Source organism: Mus caroli, chromosome 9 (assembly GCF_900094665.2).
Source record: "Mus caroli chromosome 9, CAROLI_EIJ_v1.1, whole genome shotgun sequence".
NCBI classification, from domain to species: Eukaryota; Metazoa; Chordata; class Mammalia; order Rodentia; family Muridae; genus Mus; species Mus caroli.
The window spans coordinates 56,828,384-56,847,671 of NC_034578.1; the positions used below are offsets into that span (position 1 = coordinate 56,828,384).

At 40.1% G+C, this 19,288-nt stretch overlaps 1 protein-coding gene across 8 annotated transcripts in view; it reads left to right on the forward strand.

Annotated features, from left to right (window-relative positions):
* Positions 1-19,288, forward strand: part of Parp6 (poly(ADP-ribose) polymerase family member 6) — a 32,153-nt gene that overhangs the window by 9,862 nt on the left and 3,003 nt on the right. For 3 of the 8 annotated variants that reach the window (XM_021172084.2, XM_029481718.1, XM_029481717.1), the window contains 12 exons: positions 1,580-1,729; positions 3,283-3,493; positions 4,004-4,057; positions 4,946-5,041; positions 5,547-5,639; positions 6,857-6,982; positions 8,652-8,717; positions 9,609-9,676; positions 11,433-11,481; positions 11,706-11,818; positions 12,689-12,761; positions 13,411-13,480. In XM_021172084.2, coding sequence (XP_021027743.1) covers positions 1,580-1,729; positions 3,283-3,493; positions 4,004-4,057; positions 4,946-5,041; positions 5,547-5,639; positions 6,857-6,982; positions 8,652-8,717; positions 9,609-9,676; positions 11,433-11,481; positions 11,706-11,818; positions 12,689-12,761; positions 13,411-13,480 — 1,169 coding nt within the window. The remainder of the gene's footprint in view (positions 1-1,579; positions 1,730-3,282; positions 3,494-4,003; positions 4,058-4,945; positions 5,042-5,546; positions 5,640-6,856; positions 6,983-8,651; positions 8,718-9,608; positions 9,677-11,432; positions 11,482-11,705; positions 11,819-12,688; positions 12,762-13,410; positions 13,481-19,288) is intronic. The other 5 variants (XM_029481719.1, XM_029481721.1, XM_029481720.1 and 2 more) reach the window with 5 other exon arrangements.

Here is a 19,288-nt window from a genome sequence, read left to right on the forward strand (position 1 = left end):
TCTGTGTAGCCCTGGCTGTCCTGGAACTTACTCTAGACCAGGCTAGCCTCGAACTCAGAAATCCGCCTGCCTCTGCCTCCCGAGTGCTGGGATTAAAGGCGTGCGCCACCACGCCCGGCTTAAAAGTTCTTTTATTGTTGCTGGTGGTAGCTCATGCCTTTTATCCTAGAAGCAGAGGCAGTCAGATCCCTCTAAGGCCAGCCAAGTCTCTGTAGATTGAGTTCCAGAACAGTCAGGGCTACACAGAGAAACCATGTCTCAAACGAACAACAAAAAAACTAAAGCTACTCATTTTATTTTATATGTGAATGTTTTTCTACATATATGTAGACTGAATATTTACAGAGTATAAACTTCGTAATGCTTAGGCTGATTTAGATATATTGAATGGTCTAAGAATCCAGAATACTGGAAAATTGCTACTGGTTTCTAGCACAAGTAACTCTGGGTAACCTTATACTGCTAATAAGGACATAAGAAGACAAAGATGTTTGTAGGATAAGAATTTTAAACCTGCTGTTAAAGGGCATCTTTGGAATATAGGAAATATTCAGTTTGCAATGTATCAACTTGACAACTTAGAGCATCAGTTAAAGCTAGAGATAAGCATCAGTGTGGGTGGGACTTACTAACCATAGACATACGACTGCTGGAGGAGCATGAGAGGGTGAAAAGAAAATAGAATCAAGGGCAGAAGGTGTCTGAACACCTGAAGTATCCAAGAAGCCCCCAAGAGGGTATGCAGGGAAGAAGAAACACAAAAATGAGGTCAGAGGAATCTGGACCCCTTCAAAGTACAGTTCAGAGGTAGAGCACTTGCCTAGCTGAAATGCAGGGAAATGAAGTATTTTATTGAGTTTGGGAAAGGAGGTGTGATCATGGTCCCTAAAGACAAGAAGAGGCAGCGATAGATCCCAAATAGAGACGTCAGTCTTAACTAGGAGAATCACCTTGTCTCCAGAGAAGGAAGGGCTGGAGATAAGAGTTAAAGTAGAAATAGATTTTGTATTAGGATTGAAAAATTAGGGAATCAGACACCTCATGATTTTCTCTAATGAGAAGAAAAAGCGATGGATTGGTTGTAGGTGAAGTTATGAGATTGAAGAAGCTGACGAGGTTTTTTATCTCAATAGCATAGAGTAATACTACAAAGAACCTGTCGAGGACAAATGATTTTCAAGTTGGGTTGCAAGGTAAAGACCATAAATTCAGGGATTCAGCTAATACTCACAGTATCTCATGGACATAGTTACTGTACTATTTGCAAAGCAGAAGGTTGTAGTCTCTTCTATCCTAACACCTCTGTTCTGTTCTCGGTGTAGCAATCTGTGGTATGAAACTTTTCCAGACTAGAGGTTTACTTTTATAGTTTCTCAGAAATGCTGTGACCCGTCGGGCCAGGTAATGGGAGTCTTCCTAGGATGAAGAAGGTGCTTCAGGACAGTATTTCAATGTACCAGTGTTATATCAAGGAGGGTTTAGCCATACATTATTCTCTCATAACTAGCTTATAGTCTATAAGTCTGTCCATTAGTCCTATTCTTCTGCCTGATCTTGCTGAATCTTCTTGATCTCCCAGAATCCTGTGTATGTTTACATCCCAACAATGGAAGCATCTGAGCAATGATTTCTTGAAGACCCAGCAGGAGAAGAGGCACAGTTGGTTCAAGGCAAGTGGTACCATCAAGAAGTTCCGAGCTGGCCTCAGCATCTTCTCACCCATCCCCAAGTAAGTATTTCCCTAGAGTTGATCATCTTGTTTCCCTCTCAGAAGCCTAGATCAATTTCTTCAGTCTTTTCTCTAAAAACAGAGTCCACTAAATTCTGTACCTGAAGCTGCTAATGATAATACACATGGTCCTGGTCATCTTTGTATCCTTACCCTTCTGCTTTGATTCAATATTTGTAACTCATTCCTTGTGTAAAGCCAATATCCAGCTTTTGCAGGCCTGTGTATTCATTTTCCCTGTTTTTTTTTTTTTTTGGTTTTTGGTTTTTTTTTGTATGTTTATGGGTGTTTTGCTTGTACTGTGTGTGTGCTTGGTACACTCTGAGGCTAGAGGAGGGTGTTAAATCCCCTGGAGTTGGAGTTACAGATGGCTGTAAGCTGCCATGTGGGTGCTGGGAATCAAACCTGGCTCCTTTGCGAGAGCAGAGCCATCCTTCCAGCCCTTCATCTTTCTATCTTATCTTCTGCTCTCCTCCTTATTTCTTGCCATAAAGAGACAGAGTGATAGACACTTCTTTTTCTTTTTTAAAGGTTTTGTTGTTGGTGTTTTTTTAAAGATTTATTTATTTATGTATATGAGTACACTGTAGCTGTATAGATAGTTGCGAGCCTTCATCTGGTTGTTGGGAATTGAATTTAGGACTTCTGCTCACTCTGATCAACCCTACTCGCTCTGGTTGGCCCCGACATTAACTTCTTGCTCATATGTAGAATGTACTGATTTCTAGGCTCTGGGAGTAAACATTGCTCCATTCTTTGTTCCTGGTTCTATAGTTCTACACTTTAGTACCTTGTGATTCTCCAAAGGTGAATACAAAGCTACATTTGTAGTGTCCTAGGGATCACTATTGATGGTGGGACAGTTGACAAGGCATTAGGCAAGGTTTAAGTTGTATTACTTAGTATTGAATGCTTAGTCCTCCTCTCACACAACAACAACAAAAAAATGATCATATCATCTTCAAAGAGTATACTTAGCCATACTTAGTCTTTTTTTTTTTTTTTTGGTATTGGTTTTTTTGAGACAGGGTTTTTCTGTGTAGCCCTGGCTGTCCTGGAACTTACTCTAGACCAGGCTAGCCTCGAACTCAGAAATCCACCTGCCTCTGCCTTCCAAGTACTGGGATTAAAGGCGTGTGTCACCACTGCCCGGCTTCATACTTAGTCTTAATGACATGGTGGCTTAGGTTCTGCCTCTGCCTTTCTTCTATGCTACAACCTAAAGAACATAAAAATAATGATATAAAAGACAATTATTATTCTATTTTGATACTTTAAGATAACAATAGACTGTCCCTTAGATTTGTGATCATTTGTGGCCTATGATGTTCGTTTCTCTTCTCTTCTAGAGCTCATAGTGAATTCCAAGTTTTATTACGTGTGTGTGTGTGTGTGTGTGTGTGTGTGTGTTTCAAGACAGGGTTTCTCTTTGTAGCCCTGGCTGGCATGAAACTCACTTTGTAGACCAGGCTGGCCTCAATTTGACAGAGATCTTCCTGCATTTGTCTACACTGCTCAGCTTTGATTACTCTTTCTTTACTCTTTCTCTGAAGGTCTCCCAGTTTTCCTATCATACAGGACTCTATGCTGAAAGGCAAACTGGGTGTACCAGAGCTCCGAGTTGGACGCCTTATGAATCGTTCCATTTCTTGCACCATGAAGAACCCAAAAGTAGAGGTGTTTGGCTATCCCCCCAGCCCCCAGGCAGGTCTCCTGTGCCCCCAGCACGTGGGCCTCCCTCCCCCAGCACGGACTTCTCCTTTGGTACATGGGCTGGGGATGGCTTGATGTGGGTATCAGAAGGGTGGGGGTGGAAATGAGGGAGGATGATAACTTTTCAAAGGGGTGGAGTGGGGTAGAGCTTTCCAGTCAAGTCCAGACATACATCATGAATGTATAGAATAATATAGTGTTTAACTATTAAATGCTTGTATCTAAACTCTGATGTCTGACAGGTCTGTCTGATAGTAGTTTATAAAGCAGAGTCTAGAGATTGGCATGCCAAGGAGTTCATGTATTATATAGGTCATTCTTACTACTTGGTAGTAAGTTGCTGTATGAGCCTATTCTAGCTTTGAAGATGGTTAAAAACAGGGGAACTTTTTCAGAACCTTTAATAAAAACTTATAAAGATCTTTCCAGCCTTGTGATTACTTAGGCTCATCTGAGCTAAGGCTTAGCAATTTTAGGAGAATCCTGGGTTGTAGGTGTGAATGAGCTGTTTGAGTCCCACTTAATTGGAGACTAACAGACTCTGTCTTGTGCTCTTACTAGGTCAGTGGTCACTGCAAGAACATCCCCACTCTGGAGTATGGATTCCTTGTCCAGGTAAACAAGTCCAGATCTTTTTTCCAGCGCTCTTCCCTGTTGCTCACCCGTCCAACTGCCTAAGTCTCCTAGCTCTTGAGTTACTTATTTCCTGAATTGACTTTTTAAATGTAATTAATTAGAGGGGGAGAGTGTGTGTGTATATGCATGCATGCACACACTTGTGTACTGTAACACTTATGTGAAGGTCAGAAGACACTTCTGGGTGTTGGTTCTTTCCTTCTGCATATGGGTTCCAGTAACTCAGGTTCACAGGCTTGACGCCCTCTCAGAATTTGAATATTCCCATGGATAAATCTCATTCCTTGCAATATACCTATGAGGTGCATACAGTACCACTTTATAAATGATGAAAACAAGGCTAAATTTTTCTGACTCTCCAAGTTATATTTGATAGTAAATAGCTGATATAGATGTCAACTTAAGAGTTCTGTCTCAAAGGTTATACTGTTCTTATTTGTACTGTAAAAATAGAGTTACCGGGCTGGTGAGATGGCTCAGTGGGTAAGAGCACCCGACTGCTCTTCCGAAGGTCCAGAGTTCAAATCCCAGCAACCACATAGTGGCTCACAACCATCCGTAACGAGATCTGACTCCCTCTTCTGGAGTGTCTGAAGACAGCTACAGTGTACTTACATATAATCAATAAATAAATCTTAAAAAAAAAAAAAAGAAATGTACTATGTTCTCTTTGTTCCCACTATGTTTGTAGTGTGAACACAGTTCAGTCATTTAAAAAAAAAAAAAAAATAGAGTTACCAGTTTAGTGAGGCCATCAGTTTAAGTTCAAGATCTAAGCTAGAAAAGCTTAAATTATGTCCATTATCTCCAAAACAACAAGAAAACCATCTATAATTCCAAAGGATGTGGATTCTGTTCTCTCTCCAGATTATGAAGTATGCAGAGCAGAGGATTCCAACGTTAAATGAGTACTGTGTGGTTTGTGATGAGCAGCATGTCTTCCAGAATGGGTCCATGCTCAAGGTATAGGCCCCTGCTCTGACCCTCTTCCTTAATCCTTTCTCCTTTCTTCCTAGGCCTGTATTAAAGGATGAGTTCTGTCCTCAATCCTGGAAACTCTAGAAATAATTGTTTTTTTTTTTAGAAAATAATTTTCTCTGGACTATAAGCAGGGATCTGGTATTGACCAGGGTGTACTTGGCTATTCCCAAATCTCAGTAGGTAGGCCAAACACTTAGCTATAAGTTATAATCTATGTGGATATATTTAAGACTAAGGAGCAGTGCTCTGGAAACTCAGAAGAGAGAATCTCTAACTACCTTCAGGACCAGAGAAAACTTTATAGATAGACAAAAGTCACTCAAACTTACTAGAAAGACATGTAAATTTTGATTGACAGTCCCCTTCAACATACCCTGCCCATCTCAGACTCTTGCCTTACTCTAGAATTGTATAAAGTCAGTTCTATCTTTCCCTACATCTCATCAATACGCAACCCATGGCTCCACTGTTTTATGTGTCCCTTTAGCCAGCTGTCTGTACTCGTGAGTTATGCGTCTTCTCCTTCTACACACTGGGAGTCATGTCTGGAGCTGCAGAAGAAGTGGCTACAGGAGCAGAGGTAGGAAAAAGATCCTGGGGAATTGGGATCAACAAGAGGCCAAGCATGGTGGCGCATGCCTTTAATCTCAGGATTTAGAAGGCAGAGGCAGGAGGGTCTCTGAATTTGAGGCCAGCTTGGTCTCCATAGTGAGTTCCAGTGCAACCAGAACTATATAGCAAGACCCCATTTCAAAACAAGGCAAAAAAGCAAAGGAATCCAGCAATTTCATTCCTTGGAATTTAGCCTCCAAATATACTTTTTTAAAAAACGAATTATTTATTTATTATATATAAGTACACTGTAGCTATCTTCAGACACACCAGAAGAGGGCATCCTCATACAGATCTCATTACAGATGATTGTGAGCCACCATGTGGTTTCTGAGAATTGAACTCAGGACCTCTGGAAGAGCACTCAGTGCTCTTAACTGCTGAGCCATCTCTCCAGCCCCCAAATATACTTTTATGATTAATGATGTTCACTACAATACAAAGCTTATAATAAAACAAAAATGGATAATAGACTCTGTAGGAGGTCCACTCAAATTATGGTCTATCCCTACTTCAAAAATACTGAACAGATGTTATTTATACACATTAAATTATAATACACAGTTATGTCTAAAATCAAATACCAACTCAGGCTTGTGGTGGTGACATGTTCCTTTAGCTTGAGGGTTTTTTCAGTTAAAGAGTTGCAAGTGCTTCCTTAGCAGAGATGAGGTCCTCCATTCATTCCCAGCCCTCTTTGATCAAGAAGGAAAGAACAGATAAATATCAGAATATCTGGAAGGCTACTCCTCAAATTTTATAGTTACTTAGGAGCAAATGAATTCGTTTGGGGAATTAGAGATGGTATTTCTTTCTTTAATCATTTTGCTAGTATTTGAAGTTCAAAGATTTATTTTTATTTTATTCGTGTAAGTGTTTTTCCTGCATGCATGTGTGTATACTCTGTGGGTGTCTGATAACCACAGAGGTCAGAAGGAAGGTATCAGATCCTCTAGAATTGGAGCTACAGATGGTAAGCTGTCATGTGGGTGCTGGGAACTGAACCCTGGCCCTCTGCAAGAGCATCAAATATTCTTAGCCATTGAGTGATTTCTATAGCCCCAGTATCTTTATAATTTTGTATTTTTTTAACTAGAAAGGCATGAAAAAGTATTTGCAGTCTGGAGACCACTTGACTCCCAGAACTGGGAGTCATTTAGCTCTTACCCTTTCTTTTCTTCTAAGGTGGTAGATCTGCTGGTGGCCATGTGTAGAGCAGCTTTGGAATCCCCTAGAAAAAGCATCATCTTTGAGCCTTATCCCTCTGTGGTGGACCCCACTGATCCCAAGACTCTGGCCTTTAACCCTAAGGTATATTTGTTTTGGAAGAAAAAGCTAACGATCAGAAATGGTAAATGGTGGGAGGTTCGGTTGTCATTTTAATACATACAGTTCATGTAAAGGACAGAAGAAATGGAACACTTGTTTCTTGGGTACTCTTTAATTCTAGGGTTAATCTGACGAAATAGCTGGGTTTGTCAAAAGAAGGGAAGAAAAATTAGTACCTGTTATAATCATGATGGGGAGAACATGTTCTATAGGTTTGGGCTAGATGTGGTGGCTCATACCTGCAGTCCCAGCACTTGGACTGAGGCAGGAGAATTGCTTATGATTTGAGGCCCGCCTCGGTTACATAGTAAACTTCAGGCTAACTTAGGCTATCCACTGAGATCATGACTGGAAGGAAAGTAGAGCAGAACAACAGTGAAGGAGGTAGGCTTTTTGGGAGCCAGTCAGACCCAGGTTCCATCAGAAGATCTTTGGCTTTCGAGTAGAATGGTGCTAGGAAGGCACTTAAACTTTCTCATTTTCAACTGCCCTGCCTATAAAAGGGTGTAGTAGTTATTTTGTGGATTGTTATAAAAACGAGAGATAATGTATATAATACCCTCTGAGGGTTCTCCAGAGGAGAAGCTAAAAGCTGTGAATTACTGTAAATATATTCCATTCATACCCATGTGAATTACAGAGGGAGAGTTTACTATGGGAAATAACCCCATCTACTTGAGAGAGGCTAAGAACTCTCCATATCTACAGTAAGCAAGCTGGAAACTCCAGAGAGCCTGTGGTGAATGACATTCCAGTTTCAGTCTACAGGCTTGAGAGCCAAGTGTGTTGTTCCAGTCTGAGGACCATACAGGCTCAAGGCTCATAGGGCCAATTTTGCAATTCATTCAGATCTGAAGCTGGGAGGAGAATACTCTTTTATTCAAGAGCCAGGGTTGAGGAAGGTTAGCTTTTTTTATTCCATTTGAGTGTCTATTTGATTAGATGAGATCCTTATTAGGGAATATGATCTTCTTTGCCTAGTGTACTTATTCAGCTGTTAAATCAGAACAACAAACCCAGAAGTCATGTTTAACCAAATAAGTAGGCACCCCATTGACTTTGTTCTTCCAAGACAAGGTTTCACTGTGTAGCCCTGGCTGTCCTGGAACTCACTCTGTAGACCAGGCTGGCCTCAAATTCAGAGATCCACCTGCCTCTTCTTTCCATGTGTATTAAAGGCATGCATCACCAGCTTTCAAAATGACTTCTAAAATTAACCATCACTGTATATCACAATGCCTTATTGTTATGTCAGTACATTGGGCACAACATAACTAGATTTAAACATTTGTTTAATTCTGAGGACATCTCTGAGGATGATCAGAGTTACAAATAGACGCTAGGGTATAACTCAATGTAGATGCATAATTCAATCAGCATGTATGATGCCATGGGATCGATCCCTAGCAACACTAAAATCCTGACATGAAAAAAAAAATCAAACAAGCAAAATACTTCTTGTTATTTGCAAACAGGATTAATTACAACTGGTAAAAGAGGACCAGCATGTAACTCTAGAGTTTTCTAATAAAATTCGTATTTCCATCGCACGCTTAGGTCTAGACTTAAACTTACCTTCTTTTTCATTGTATCTTTGTATCTGATTTGTATTTCTTCGTCTGATTCTTTTTTTCTCATTGACTATCAATAGAAGAAGAATTATGAGCGGCTTCAGAAAGCTCTGGATAGTGTGATGTCCATCCGGGAGATGACCCAGGTATTTGCCTTCTCTTTGCCAAGCTCCATGCCCTTTCCTGCTTGTAATTCTCTGGACTAGGATAAGGTTCAGAGAAGACACTCAGATTCTTCCATTTTTTTTATGTTCCCTCTGTACCCTTCCAAGTTCCTGTTTTTTGTTTTGCTAGCTTTCTTACCCCAATTCTCTCACTCCCAATGTGTCTCTCCCAACTTTATCTTTGCTGCTGATCTTTCACAAGTTGTTCATATTTTAACATTTTCCCATAGTTCTTAGGGAATTAGAGAAGTGAGGGAAAGACCTCTGCTCAAGGTTGGGAGGGTGAAGAAGAGGCTTGAAGATGAGGCAATAGATCCAGGGGCTGCATATTCTGTCCTTCTAGGGGTGGGGCAGCCACACACGGAGCAGTGATCATCCTTTGACTCAAGGCTGTCCCTCACCAGATTTCCCCACCCCTCGTCTGCAGTATCTGCATGAATAGACATTCATTTGTACTCACAGTTACAGGTGGGCCTCTTCTCAGCAAATCCTATATATCACAGTGAAGACTAACACAGAAGGTGCACCTAGAAGGGATGATATACTTAGTAGAAAGACTGTTTTATGTGAAGATATACCACAAGATTCTTTAGCCTAATTTTGGGGGGACATTGATTTTATTTTTTGATTTATAAGCAACTTTTTTAGAGCTGTAGGAATTGCATAAAATGAGGGAGACCCACCTGCATGTTGTTTTGTAAGCATATTCAGTCATTTTCATATTTATGAGTCTTCCCAACCCACCTGGGCCTCTTTAAGGGTGGGCCTCTTTATTCCTCCAATTTCTTATCTTGCTTTGAGTTTCAGTAATCTACAGAAAGTGGAAGGGGTCCTTTCTCTCCTGGGAGATAATCTATGGCCATCGTCTTACAGGGCTCATATTTGGAAATCAAGAAACAGATGGACAAGCTGGATCCCTTGGCCCATCCTCTTCTGCAGTGGTATGGATAGAATGGCTCAGGCTTCATAGGGAGTGGGGGAGGAAGGAGTTGTGGGGGCACTTCAGCATGCTTTACACGGTTGTAAGTATGACTGCTTTTTCTTGGTGTTATGCTGGCAAGCCTTGACTTGAACAGTAACTGAGATCCTGCAAAGAGTTCACAAATTCTGACATGATTTCTCTCAATGTTTGTTTTCTTACTTCTTTTAGTTATAAGATTTTAAAAATATATACAGTATGGTTATTTGTCATGTACAACATGCATTATAAAATGGGTCATTAGAGGTTTTTGGTTGCTGCACTGTTTGCCCATGATGACTTAGCAATTTTCAAAAATTTAATGCTACTAACTATAGCTGCCATTAGTAGGTTTTGAGCTTCTTACCACATCCCGGTTCATTTTAGCTTAGTTTTTTTGTGTGTTCAAAGAAATTCATCTCTACCTGCTATCTCCTTCTCCTATGTATGTTGAGGGACTAGAGCCAGATAAGCTTTTGTTTCTACTGCTAGCAAAGAATTGGACTATTCCCTATTCCTCTTCCTCCCCCCTGCGGACTTCTCTGTTTTCCTGACAGTTCTTTCTAGTTTGCTTCCTTCCAAGTCAGCCTCTGACACTACGAAGCCAATGAGTAGATTACTCCCTCATAGCATGAGTAAATACCAGACATAGACTTCCAAAGTTCATGGTGAGAACCTGAGGAGATTCTTCAGTTGGTGAAATACTTACATAGAAGCATGAGGAACTGAGTTTGATCCCTGGCAGCCACAAAACCAGCCAGGCATGATGTAATTACAAGTATATACTTATAATCCCAGCACTGGGGAGAAGAGATAGGGAGATCTTTGGGCTCATTGGCCAGCCAAAGTACTTTACTCAGTGTGCCCCAGGTCCCAGTGAAAGACTTGATTACACAAACAAGGTGGGCATCTCCTAAGGAAGAACACCTGAGGCTGACTTCTGGCCTCACAGGCACACATGTGCCACCTCCCAATGTACAACTGCATACACACACACACATCTAAACAACCACAAAACAAATACATAGATTAGGTACAGAAAATACATTTTATCCACTGTAGGCAATAGTGTTCTTGCTGAACGCTCAGTGTTTTGTGCTTTTGCTCTCTTGCCTCTGTGATTAGCCTATATACAGCCTAGTATGCCCTTGACTCCTCAGAAAGTTCATCCTAGTTTCTTCTGGTTTTTGTTTTCCCCAACCTATATAGTATCCTTTCCACTTTCCCATCTCTGGGAGCCTTTAGGATTCTTCTGAACTTAAGTTGGATGATTCCTGAGTCTCCGTTTTGAGACTTTAAACCCCAGACACAAGTTAAGCTGTTTTTGATTCAGACCTACCGCTCCCCCCCCAACACACACACACCTCTCTAATTGGTAACAGCTAACATTCTTTTTGTTCTATGCTTTTCTCTCCATAGATGTAATAGCTTTCCCCTTGACTCTTTTTATCCATTGTTTAATTTCTTGATAATTGGTTGGTTGGTAGCTTCTCTTTTAAAAAAAAAAAATATATATATATATGATATTTATAAACTCACACATATATACTACATATATACATAGTGTATATAGTTTATATATAAGCATTATCACTTAAATATCAATATGGCCTGGATATAAGCACACAATTCAGACACTAGAATCTTATTTGCTGACCCTAGACTAGAAGTAAGTTGCTTTTTCAGATTGCTTTACCATGTACTTAATCTGTCCCTTCTCATTTTCTCTTTCTGCCCAGGATAATTTCTAGCAACAGGTCACACATTGTCAAACTACCTCTCAGCAGGGTAAGTGATTAGTCTCCCTCTGTAAGCTTCAAACTCCTAGTGAGAGGCAAGGAGGGACTTTATGCCCATTCACCTCCTCCTGCTCTAACTAGCTTGGTTGGTACTGCCATCAATTTCCTTTGTTCAGGGTTAGTGTAGATATGATTTGTTTCCTGTTCCCAATCTTTCCCTCCCTGATCTCTATTTCTACTCTGTTTTTTTTATCCCACCCCCACCCTGGGCAGCAGCTGAAGTTCATGCACACCTCACACCAATTCCTCCTGCTGAGCAGCCCTCCTGCCAAGGAGGCTCGGTTCCGGACCGCCAAGAAGCTCTACGGAAGCACCTTTGCTTTCCAGTAAGGAAGGTGGAGGCTGGTCAGCAAGAGGTGGTGGGGTAGGGAATAGGGCCATGGGATATAGGAGTTACATTTTTTCATGATTGTCGGCTAATCAGCTGTGATTTATTAAATGCTACTGTGGTAGGGTCTATAAAGGATTAAAATGCTATTATGTATGACATGATTATTATTTTTAAATTGCTTATGTTGTAGTTGAATGGAAAGAATATTTACATGTAAAAAGCTACACAGAACAGACTGGAAAGATAGATTTGTATGTTTTGTGAAGAAATCTACAATTTATTTCTAATGGTGGGGATGGAGAAAGAGAAAAGTATTAAGGATAAATTAAAGGGAGTTGTTAGTACTTTAAAAAAAACGTTATGATTTCTGAACTAGAAAACAGTATTTGAGATCAGTGATCAGTTTGTTGGATTTGAGATGAATTTATTGAATTTAAAACACCAAGAAAATAGGGAAATGGAAAATACTGATCTTGTAGTTGAGGGTTTAAGATGTGGTTAGCTGCTGGGTGGTGGTGAGGCATGCCTTTAATTCCAGCACTTGGGAGGCAGAGGCAGGTGGATTTCTGAGTTCGAGGCCAGCCTGGTCCACAAAGTAAGTTCCAGGACAGCCAGGGCTACACAGAGAAACTCTGTCTCGAAAAACAAACAAACAAACAAACAAACAAACAAACAAACAAGATGTGGTTAGTTGGACAACAGATGTAATGTTTAGCCACACACACAGCTTGCTGCTTATGAATATATCTGTGAGCATGTCAGCCATAGGTGTGTCTGCCCATCGGCATGTAATGTGTGCCTAAGGAGTTTGGGAAGTACTAGGAATCAAATACAGTGAGGAGACATGTAGTATTCTGCCTTACAGTGGGTCCCACATTGAGAATTGGCATTCAATCCTGCGCAATGGGCTGGTCAATGCATCCTACACCAAACTGCAGGTGAGGCTATGTCCCTTTCGTCTTTCTTTCCACTCTCCACTTCACTCAGTTTTATGGTAGTCTGCTATAAAGTTCTTGAAAACCTGTTCATGCCTCAGCATTTTCATCCCTAGCCTATTTAGGAGCTTCCTTACAGAAAAAGTTGGCATTGTGGATGTAGAATGAATGTGGCTGTTGTATATTTTAGGTTGAGCTGTGTTTTGGTAATTTGGGGAATGTGAATTAACCTGTTATAATGACAGTGAATTTCCATTTTATGGCTCTTCAAGGTATGTTACAAAGACTTATTTCAGTGTCCTGAGAAACTACTGGGAGTGGTTTTTGTTCCTCTTCCTGCTACCTCTTCCATAGTTCCTTTGTTTAAGAATCTGAAAATGTATGAAGGCCTGAGGTCAGAAGTATGAATGGTGAGGCAGTGACTCCATGGCTCTGTTCCTCCCCATTCTCTAAGGCAGTAATCTCTAGTGCTTTGTAAGCAAGCAGTTTAGCCAATCAGCTTTCTAGAGTAGGTACCTAGAGTTATTTGGATGCATGAGAAGGTAGGCAAATGGAAAGACAGAAGAAGACTGCAACATAAGTGGTTTGGATGCCTAATATACAGCCATGGGGGGCCTAGGCTCATATATTCATCCTGGTGTTTCCCTGCAAGCTGCATGGAGCAGCCTATGGCAAAGGCATCTACCTGAGCCCCATCTCCAGTATTTCCTTTGGATACTCAGGTAAGCAATACTCTCTGGCTACCCTGACTCTCTTTATATTGCATCCATTTGTGAACACGTGATCTGTGCTGTCTCTTCTCCCATCATGAGTACATGGTCTTTATCAGTATCTTCTCAAATCATGGATACATAATCTGTCTCTATTTCCTCTTATTAGATGGATACATAACCATAGATACATAATCTGCCTCGATTTCCCTTTATTAGAAACTTAGATTATTTGTTAGGCAGTAGTAGTTATTGTTAAAAATGCTGTTCTATAGGAAGTTGGCCCCGGGGATGGGTTAATGAATAACTGGAAAGAAAAATAAAAGGCTTTTTATAGACAGACCAGATTTGTTCTTTTTTTTAAGGTGGACTTCTGTTGTCCATGCTGTCCTAGAACTCAGTATGTGCCCAAAGAGGACTTTGAACTTCTGATCCTCCTAAGAACTGGAATTATAGGCATGTGTCACTATGCCCATGTAAACTACTTTTTGATATGAGCAATTGTAAATTATGTGTATACATATGAATTCATGTGTGAATATTCTCTAGTGTTGGAGTCTTAGAATTTTTGGAGATATTATTTTGATCTTATATTTTTAAGACATTATTCTCTCTTTCAACCCCCTTTTAAAATTTAAATATTCTATAATCACAGACTATTATAATAATTACATTGAGTATAAGATAAAGTACTTCATTTTAGAACAATGAATGAGGTCCAGAGACTAAGGTGATGATTCTAGCATTATCTAGCCCAGAAAAAGAACTGGAATTGGGACTTTGAGTGTTTTTAGGTTCATGCTCCTCTCTGGTCTGCTTTTGTTCTTGATCAGTGGATTCTCTAATCAATGGCCACCGTGCAGTTGCATGTGCTGTATAAAAAGGCAGCTACACTAGATTTTTTTTCTAAATTATTATTTTGTATTTTTAGTAATTATAGTCATTATAGAAATAAGAAAACACATCTAGAATCACATAGCTACAAAACTAATAATCTAGTTATGGTTATATACCTCAGTAATCCCAGATATTCAGGAGTCTGAGGCAAGAGGATCATGAGTTTGGTCAGTCTTGGCAACTTATTGAGAGCTGACTTAAAATAAGCTTACAGAATGCCTGGGAATATAAGTTCATGGTGGAGTATTTCTTAGCATACATGAATCCTTAAGGTTAATCTTCAGTACTATAAAAACCAAACAAATCTAGAACCCCTTTTTAATGATAGAACAAACCAATCAAAAAGGAAGAGGCAATGATAGGTAGAAAGAAAAATGAGAATGCTGATACAGATGGTATAGGGCAGGACTGACAAAGCCAGATGATTCTTTTAAGGAACTTGGGCTTTAACCCCAGCCCTCAGGAGGCAGACAGGGGGGTCCTCTATGAGTTCTAGGGCAATCGGAGTATATAGTACGTTCCAGGCCACTCTTGATTACAGAATGAGACTGGTCTATTTCAAAAATCAAACATTCTGAAAAATGGGGACCAAGATAAGATGTAGCTTCTTGGTGCAGGGCTTGCCTAGCTTGTGTAGTGAGGCAACAGCAAAAGCAACTGATAGACCATGGTTAGTTTAAGAAGAGTTGGCAGAAATGGGAACAAAGAAGCCAATGTACCTCAGATGTAACACATTTTTAAAGCTCAGGGGTAAAGTCTGTAAATGTTACATCAGTCTTTGAAACATTTTGTCAAAATTAGAAAATTGTAACTGCATTTTGGGGTTTTGGTTGTTTCTTTGGGGATGGAACTCCCGGCTTGGAACAGGATAGATAAATACTCTATGGACCTCTTAAGTATTCCCTCTCTCCCCATAATCTTACAAGTCTTAAATTATCAAGGAGCAACTTGTTTTAATCTTAGGTAAAAGTCTAGCAAATAGAGAAATTGCAACAACTAATCAAAGCTCAGCAAATCTGATTGACACTAAGCTCTCCATCAGAGTGCTCCCATACACATACACCCAGACAAAGACACACCACACACACACACAAACACACATGTATGTTTCTGGTTTTTGAGATAGGGTTTCTTTGTGTAGCCTTGGCTATCTTAAAACTCACTCTTTAGATCAGTCTGACCTCAAACTCATAGAAATCCATCTGGCTATCAAAATGTATTTTTTTAAAAAAAGATTTTTATTTATTTATTATATGTAAGCACACTGTAGCTGTCTTCAGACACTCCAGAAGAGGGCATCAGATTTCATTATGGATGGCTGTAAGCCACCATGTGGTTGCTGGGATTTGAATTCAGGACCTTTGGAAGAGCAGTCAGTGCTCTTAACCGATGAGCCATCTCTCTAGCCCAACCATCTCTCCAGCCCCAGAATGTATCTTAAAGGGAGTATAAAGATAGGCTACAAACTGGGAGAAGGTGCTTGTAAGATGCAGAAAAACGTAAGATTAATCATAAAATGTATTTGAAAGGTGCCGAAGAGATGGCTTGCTTGGTGGTTAAGAGCACTGACTGCTTTCCAGAGAACTCAGGTTCAATCCCCAGCACTTACACAGTTTTAGGAGATCCAATACCCTCTTCTGGCTTCTGAGGATTTGCACATAGTGCACAGTTATATGCATGATATTTTATGTATATATTTATTAATAAATTATTTAAAATGTAGCTTAAAATTTCTTAGCCAGGTGTGGTGGCATACAGTTGTATCTTGGGAGCATAATCACAATTACATGGCCTTTTTGGGCTATATATATAGCAAGTTCAAGGATAGTGTGGGGGCAACTTAACAAGACCTTATCTCAGATTTTAAGTGAAGGGCCAGTATACAGCTAAGTGGTAGAGCATATATCAAGTCCTGAGTTCAATCTTAAGTGATATAAAAAAGAATATTAGTTACTGCAAAGCTTATTGGAAAAGTAAGAAATAATATATACATGGTGAGAATATAAATGAAGAGAGATGCCCCTCTTCGTGTGACAGCTGTGTAACCTCTAGAGGGAAGTAAAATAGAACCAAAGGGACTTGCTATTTAGTACCCATGTTTATTAACAAAAAGTAAGAATCTGGTAATACCCAACTATACTAAAGGCTGTAAAATTCCAAAGATTTCCTTTATTGTCTGCACAGCCATTTTAGGAAAAAAGTTTCTTATTCATGTATTGTGTTGTATGTGTATGTGTGTGCACTTGTATATTTGTGTGTACACACATGTTTGTGCTTTTGGAGGTCAGAAGGACAACTTGCTAGAGTCAGTCTTCTTCTACTGAGAGTTCTAGAGGTCCAACTTAGGTCATGAAGCTTGGTAGTAAGTAAGTCTTTTTACCCACTGAGCCATCCTGTTGGACCAGAAAAACAATTTGATGACTTTATAAAGCAAAATAGTTTATCTCTTTGACCCAGCATTTTTGTTCCTGTGTATGCAAACTCAAAGTCATACAGGAATGCTTACAAAACTGTTTACAGCAACAGACCTTGGGAATAGCTCAGATCATCATCATTGGAATAAGAGAAAAATTATTTGATATAATCACATAATTATTGAGCAATGAAAATGAGGGACATCAGTAGCATGTAATAGCATAGGCATTCTTAGTAATGCCCATTAAAAATAGGCAAGTCAGGCTGAGGAGTACTCAGTAGGTAAAAGTGCTAGCTAGCTGAACAAGTCTAATGGCCCAAGTTTAGTACCTAGAACCCACATAACAAAGTTAGATTCATTGCTAAGTATCTGTTATCCCAGCATTATTGTGGAGAGATGGGTGACAGAAGCAGGAGAATCCCCTGAGAGATTCAGTGCTAACCACAGGAGAAATGGCAGCAGAGATCCTGCTTCAACAAGGTGGAGTTGTTAACAATCAACTTCTGAAATTGTACTCTGACCTCCACACATGCAGTATGGCATGTGTGCACTTGGATGCACATGAACAATAAGTGAATACTAACAAAATGGGTGAGTTCCAGAAGGCTGTGTGTAATGCGTTTTTTATATTGCTCAAAGGCAAACAAAATCAAACTTAACAGGGGTATGTGTGATAAAATTAGCATTAGGTGTGCTTTCTAGGTGGGAATCAGTATGAACAGAGGGCATGCATTTGACCAATGGTACTGCTGATAACTTGGCCATTAGTACCAGAAGAAATTAGGAGCAGTGAGTAGGTTTGGAAATTTCCTTTGTTTAGTTCTGTTTAGAGATCATTCTGGACACAAAGTATCCCGAGATTATTAGTTCCAGGAGAAGAATAGAATAATCTTTGGGTCAGTATGAATTGGACAGTACCACAGGTTTGAGACAGAACGAGATTTCAGTTACTTCAAGTGCCATCTCTAAGACTTAAAGAAATCAAATTATTCTTTTCTCTTCTGCCTGCTTTTTCTGGAGTAGAACCTGAATGGGAATTTCTCTTAGAAATTTGCCAATGAAATAATCTGGGCTGGGATCATGACGCTTGGATGCAGAGTTGAGCTCTGTTAAGGATGGTGGGACAGGTGGGAGGAGAGGGTTTCTGTTCTAGAAGAGGAAGAGATTGGCAGTTCAGCTGAGTTTTTTTCAGGCCATGGATTTCTCATGAGATTGACAGAAAATAAGTGTGTGTTGACTTGAAAGTCTGTTTGCTCAGTGAAGAATTGTAGTCCAGTGGTTACTACCTCCTACCTCCACACCACTTATAAAACCAAGATAAAACCAAGAATAAGCTGCTGAGACGGTTCAACTGGTAAAAGTGCTTGATGTCCAAGCCTCATGATCTGAGTTTGATCCCTGCCATCTTTTTTTTTTTTTTTTGGTTTTTCGAGACAGGGTTTCTCTGTGTAGCCCTGGCTGTCCTGGAACTCACTCTGTAGACCAGGCTGGCCTCAAACTCAGAAATCCACCTGCCTCTGCCTCCCAAGTGCTGGGATTAAAGGTGTGTGCCACCACTGCCCAGCATCCCTGCCATTTCTTTCTTTCTTTCTTTTAAATGGGAATCACTTTTCTTTCTTTCTTTCTTTCTTTCTTTCTTTCTTTCTTTCTTTCTTTCTTTCTTTTTTATTTTATAAGCTTTATTTTCTGCAAAGCCTTTTGTTCTTTTTTTTTTAAAAGATTTATTTATTATTATATCTAAGTGCACTGTAGCTGTCTTCAGATACACCAGAAGAGGGCGTCAGATCTCATTACGGATGGTTGTGAGCCACCATGTGGTTGCTGGGATTTGAACTCAGGACCTTTCGAAGAGGAGTCTGTGCTCTTAACCGCTGAGCCATCTCTCCAGCCCCGTCCCTGCCATTTCTTAAAAGCAGTCCTCTGAACTTGGTATGGTCAGCACCAATCCCAGCACTTGAAGAGGCAGGTGATCTCTATGAGTTAGAGGCCAGCTTGGTCTACATAGTGAATTCTAGGTTAGCCAAGACTGGAAAACCAAAACCCAAACAAAATAAAAACAAAACAACAAAACCCAAAAAGTTGGCTTTTGACCTCCATGTGTGTCTGCACTCACATTATAGACACCTAATAATAAATAAAATTAAGTTTAAACATTTGAAATAAAAAGCCAGTGGCAAAACCAAAAATTAAATCAGAGTGAAATTGTGATGAAGTAGAATGGTGAGGCTGGAACCCTGTACATGGTTTGTAATGTTAACATCATCGACTTCATGTTTATCCCATTTCCTTGGTTACATAACCCCCTAACTGATAGGCTGTACTTATGACAAGCCTGGAAACAGTAGGGGCATACAGGTACTGTTTGATACCTAAGTAAGAATTCTTGATTTCAGTCACTATAAACAAGGTCTCAGCCGGGCGGTGGTGGCGCACGCCTTTAATCCCAGCACTCGGGAGGCAGAGGCAGGCGGATTTCTGAGTTCAAGGCCAGCCTGGTCTACAAAGTG